The following is a 6,439-nucleotide window of genomic DNA, read 5'->3' as shown; positions in this document are numbered from 1 at the left end:
TTGATTTCGTCCAGAACCACATTTAAATACCTTTGTTTTGAAATATGTTGCACTTTTATGGAAACTTCCAAAATCAAATTTGATATTTTTATTGTATCCGTAAATACAATTATGTTGAAACAAATTCTCTTTGGAACCTGCAACATTATGCTGAAATAAAATCCAACAAATCTGAATTTTCAACAGTTTATACTGATTGATCAAAGGATAAAGTGGCGTCAGTTCCTATCTTTGAAGACAGAGCTGCAACTCTCCGCTAACCATTTAACAATAATATTTAAACACATACGTCTCAAGATGTAAAGTTCATGCCTTAAGTTCCTTCAAATTACTATTGCAGTATATAATTGGAACACAGCAATTTAACAACTTTTAATATGTCTGCTGCATCTAAAGAAAGGCAAGCACGATTATGCAATATTGTACAGAAAATATTTCCAAAAGTCATGCAAAAGATATTTAAAGAAAGTGTTAGTCCAAGAGGTTTACAAGTGAAATATCAACGGAAACACATACCTATCGATTTAACAGAGAACGAGATATCCTTAATGGAAAAACTTCCAAATATTGATGACTTCACAATTGAACTACATGTATGCTATAAAATATTGCGGTACGAAAATGTATTGCATGAACCGTCGTGTAAGTGGGGAAATGTTCCACACGATACAGAAGTTGCAATCGGCGACGATGTTCAGAGAATACTTAATGCAACTAATGATGTAATCAGTAAGAAGTCGGATGAAATATCAGAGCTATATTACGAAGAATTTCATCAAAGAACACGAGATGTACTAAAGAGAGTGGACAATTATCTGTGTCAAGATACTTCTATACAATTGTACCAAACAATTCAGAGCTCTGATATTGATATTACTGATATGCTTCAACAACTGGCACTTATGCAGCAAGTCAATGGTATGGTTAATAGTACAAATGTAGTATAAAACTATGACGTTTAAACGTAAACATATTTGATATCTCATCAGATTTACCATAAAACGTGTGAAATTCATGAAAGTCAGAACATAAATAACACAATTAACAATTATAACACATAAGTTATATATTTGACAATAATCGCGCTTTTATGTGTTTTGAAAGATAGTGGTCGTGATACAAATTGAAACCCGTGAAATACTGACTAATATTGGTATGTCTTATTTTAGTTTCTTTCACTTAATTTTTATCGGAATGCGTAGTTCTCAAACGTAAGGGTATTATTCGTCATGTATGAAATGACGCAACGGCCGATATGATGTACATTAATTTGTTTTTAATTAATCTTACATGAATGAAATATCAGGATTTAAGTGCGTCTTTTGGGCTTTGCTGATTGGCATCTCAAAAGGATAAGTCTCCGCTGCATCTTTAAATGACACTCGTATTGATATTAGTACCGTAATGTCTATTTTGCATCCTGCCATATGGCACACACATATCCAGGACAAGAAATCTTAAGTTGACCGTAAAAACAAATTTTCTGTAATATTTCATTGTTTGCGACTCTTAAATTGATTAAGTAAAGTAGTTATATAACATGTATACCTCCGTTTACTGTATTTGTAGTTATCCAGACAGTTGATGAGGATAGTGAAAACATAGAACGTTATTCAAGAGTTTCACGAGTTATCATTGACACTTTTCCAAATATCTTCAGAGATATAATCCGCTCAAATATTTCTGCTAACAAATTGTACCAAATGTGTTTGCCGCATCTAACAAGTTTCTCCTCTGATCAGGAAACTGTATTAAAAGATGCGAACTCGTCCAATTCATATGATTCAATGGACATTACATTGATATATAAGTTGTTGAGACAGTTATCGCTGATAAGTCCTCCTACAAATGGATGGGGAAATAAACCAGAAAAAGCAGATATGAAACTGGCAGATGATGCAGAACGCATTCGTCGTTACAGAAACCATTTGGCTCACCGATGCAACACAAACATCGGAAAAGATGAATTTGATGATTACTTCGACACGTTCCGTGATATTTGTTATAGAATGGATCTAAACTTTTTCAACAAGACAAATTATGAACGACTTATAAAACTGCATAAGACATGTGGTATGGATAAGCAAATGCAGACCAAATACATGACCGCCTTAAAACAGCTGGAAAATATAAAATGTAAGTGTATACCATCAGCGTTTTTAAAACATATTTATGTTATTACAGTAGCCAAAATTTATAGATTATCGTTGGTTAACTCAACGAGATTGATTTTCTCGCTTAAGCCGGTACGGTGAGCAAAGCAATCGAGTTGACATGACCAATGATAATCTGTTTATCGCTATTTTACTTATGAAGATGTTGTGAATTTCCTTGACAACGGCACGTGATCCCTTAGATAATAATATTCATATCACTCGACTCCGCTGAGAAAGGCAATTATCAGTTAGCAAGATCAAAGGGAAAATTCGTAAAATAGCTATAATTGTATAAATTTCCTGAAAGTATATGCAGAATCATGAGATTCGGTATATTTGCCGATGGAGCTGTTTTTGTGATTTTTAATGAGTCGTGTCATTTTGAGATCCTTTGTTATTTTGTATTTTGTTTATAGATTACTCTTATTCTGCCCATATATTTCTGAGCTGACGTATATTACAACACTTACAATTACTTTTACCAAAAGAGAGGCGAAGAATGAATATTTGGAAGTCGAAAAACAAACTATACCATGTCAAAAAACATTAAAAAAGCACGACGAAATGACAACAACGATACACCAAAACAACTTAGAAACCTAGAAAAGGAGCAAAACAAATACAAACGCAGCAGTAACAGTTTCCTGTTTGACATGGAGAGGCCGTCATGCGGCTCATTTTACAAATATAGTCATAAGTCGAAGTCAGTTGGTTACACTCGAGTAAAACGGGACGGGCTACAAACTCGTTATGACGTCCAGAAAATTTGCCTTCATCATTTATAAATTATAATAATTTTCAGCCGATGACCTTCATGATCCATAGTGTTTTGATGTATAGCGTACATGAAATATTTTTACAGGAACACACTTTTGTGCCCGATTTAATTTGTATGCGTATTTATATCTACAGCAGCATTTTATTTCACATTCATGCTTTTTTTTTTTTTTTTTTTTACGGGTGATGAACATTTTCAGAGTTGCACCTCCTTGTTAATTTTTATATTTCTTATGGGGATTTAGTTTACAAAACATGTATGTTTCTGTTCTGCTTGATTTCGTCCGTTCCATATGTGTTATATATTTATAGATTATTTACGTTTTTCTTAAACGAGATGCTGTTTCTCATTTTCATCTCATCAAAGGGCGAGATGAGATGAGAATGAGAAAATGCATCGAGTTTAAAAAAAAACACATAAATAATCTATGTATCGCTATTGTGTGTATTGTCGAATATAAATTGATACAAATTCCATCAAAAAATATATCTTACACGATGATAATGCATTTCCTTTTAGGTACTTTTTTTGGCGCAGGCTTATTTGATATAAATATGTAATCACACAAGCTTGTTCATTCATTTGAAAAAAAAGTTGTTTCATCTGTTCATCCGCTGTGTTCAATTATGGCGAACACCATTTTCACCGTTTTAAAGTCAATGTTAGGTTGTAAATTGGATGTTTGATTAATATTTTGAGTCGTGACTTCTTGTTTTTCAGTTTCAGAAGTTTGCTTTTTACTAAATGTTTAGTAATTGAAATTTGGAACGTCAAGTGAAAATTTTCCAAATTGTGCATACACATTTTCCAAATTGTGCATACACATTTTCCCGATATTCAAATTTTTCTATGATTTGAAGCGTTGTATCTAAGTCGAACTCCGAGTCCTATAACTCTGATGTGTCGATGACTGAGCATAGCACACGAAGAAATATACATGTATTCAGAAGAAATGCAGACAGACCGACGATCATTTGTAGTAGAAACATGTAGAATTGACATTTTTTATTTGTAAGAAACATGATTTGATAACTTTTATTAACTATAAATTAATTAATTATTAAATTCACGGTAAAATATTTACTGAACGTCTTACGAGAAATGATCTTTTATACTGCAAGTATAGCAGTGTTTATTTCCTAAATATAGTAACATAGCTATATTTCGTATTATGTCAATTTCATCATGGAACACTTTGTCCAGAATCAGGGGTTCATTAAGGGATTGAGATAAGTTTGACATTTGTGTTACGATTTGAAAAGCTATCCATGTGTTAATTTAAGTTCCAGTATAAAAACAATATTAGGTCAATGTCATAAAATTGTATACTTTTTTGTACTCGGCGCAAAACTGGTGAAGGGCTCGGTAGAACCTCGCCCTTTCCCAGTTTCTCAGCCTCATACAAAAAAGTTCATATTTTCCTGACATGACCTAATATTGTACATTTCTGTTGACCGATAAGTTTTTTTATAGTTTCGGCTAAACTTTTCTGATTGGCCGACACTCTAACGCGTGGATGTGAATTAATACCCTGTTGCTAAGAACCTTAGAAACAAGCGATAACTTTCATTCACTCTACTCGAGTGATATGAAAATTATCACAAAAAAAGATCAAAGGAAAAATACAGATAATAGCGTTAATATACAAATATAGCCTTTGTATGAGGTCGATACAAGGATATATTGACCTGAAAGAAGTATATTGACTGAGGACGAAGTCCGAGGTCGATATACTTATTTGGGTCGATATATCCTGTATTGACCTCATACAACATGTACAAAGGCTATATTTGTTATATTATTAATTTCCGACCATATTTGTATCAAAATCGTCATTTACTTAGGTTTGTTGGACTTTTATAAATATTACATCAATTTGTCTCCTTGACAATAACAACATATTAGTTGTTATTTAATTTACTTTTTTTTGGACATCTTATGTATTTGAAGATTTTTTCCGTCAAATTATTGATCACAGATATCATGTGTTTCAAAACGTTAAACAATATCCTGAAATTCATTACATGACGTCACAAAGTATATCGGTTTTTAGATATTCTAAAAATAACCGTGCGATATGCATTTTGCCGGTCAATATGCTTTTTGCTATACGCCGTTTTCTCTCTACCTTCGAAAATATAGTTTAACATGTGACTATGCCTAAACGAATCAAATTTGTTAAATAATACGAATTAATAATATTAGAATATATACGTCTCCGCAATTTAAGCTATATACGTATACGTATTATACAGAGTGGACAAAAATTATAAAGTAACATCATTTGGGATATTTACTGGTTGTCGTCTAGTTCATTCTTAAAATGCGCATCGTATAAATTTATGTATTAATTGAATAAGTACTTTCAATTTACAGTGCAATTTGAAAACAAACCTATAAAGTTTTTCTGGGGAGAAAGTTTTAATCAAAGTTTAATGAATCTGAGATCTATATTGAAGGAAGAATCATTAGAAGGTAATTAGTATGAATATATGATATTTTTGTATTACTACCTCAGAAAACAAAATGAAATTAAAAATATATATACTATAACATAGCTCTTAAATAAATCACAAATCCAAAGGATGATTGATTGGTTGACGTTTTCTGAACGTCCAGTGGCAAATGAAAGACAATAGATAGATAGACACTTTACTATGCAACAGGTCACATACAAATTTCTCAAAGATTCGTTTCCATCCTTTCTCACACCACATTAATCTTGGGCTTAGCTTACCCATTCCTACCGGTCCTTGCTAGGTAACTGTACATCACGAACAGGCTAACAGATACGACACCTTGGCAAGGTTAATAAAGACGGAAAAACATACAGAATATTTCATGAAGTTCAGTGAAAAGTCACATCATATTCAATATAATTTGGAGATTAGTTGATGTAAAAAGTACCAATGGTATACGGATTTAACCTTCGACCTCAGGAATGAATAAAAAAACATGTTTGATGCTTTCATAAAGAGGAGATTTGAAAATTTGAATAACTGCCAAGCAAGTACATATTTTCATTTCTGCAAAATATCATTTTTTCAATAGATATAAATAGCATCGTGTAAATAGCTTTATAACATTAGACTTGTAAGACATCACAAAAAAAAAAACTCCGAGGAAAATTCTTAATGGAAAGTAATATAATGATACACTTTATAATATTTAGAAGAAAAACGTAAAGTCCGTGTACAGATCATTTTCCAGACTGAGGAGGAAGTCGAGACAACCATTGATATTCTGAACTCCCTCAGAGACGAAATAAACAAAGACTTGGGTGGAATTGAATTTATTGTTGCCACTAAAGGGAGTATAGTTCTACATGTAGAGATATTGATAATATTGCTGGAAACAGATCAACTATTACGATCTACCCTTACTTTATTTCTGAGAAGAATTTTAGAACGTATTACAACCTTCAATACTGAAACTATTGATTTGGTATTGATACCTGTACAAGGTTTGTAACTAATGTTTTATAAATAAATATCTTACATCGATT

The 6,439-nt window shown here is 32.1% G+C and overlaps 1 protein-coding gene across 1 annotated transcript; it reads left to right on the top strand.

The window, feature by feature from the left end:
• Window positions 1–377: 377 nt before the first annotated feature.
• Window positions 378–5,417, top strand: LOC134692636 (uncharacterized). The gene is made up of 3 exons (XM_063553094.1): window positions 378–918; window positions 1,570–2,136; window positions 5,311–5,417. Exons 1-3 carry the CDS (start codon window positions 378–380, stop codon window positions 5,415–5,417), a joined length of 1,215 nt encoding a protein of 404 aa, XP_063409164.1.
• Window positions 5,418–6,439: the final 1,022 nt, after the last annotated feature.

The sequence above is a fragment of the Mytilus trossulus genome, chromosome 12, assembly GCF_036588685.1.
Source record: "Mytilus trossulus isolate FHL-02 chromosome 12, PNRI_Mtr1.1.1.hap1, whole genome shotgun sequence".
Lineage (NCBI taxonomy): Eukaryota > Metazoa > Mollusca > Bivalvia > Mytilida > Mytilidae > Mytilus > Mytilus trossulus.
The sequence above is the reverse complement of the archived record's forward strand: the minus strand, read 5'-3'. Positions and strand labels throughout refer to the sequence as shown.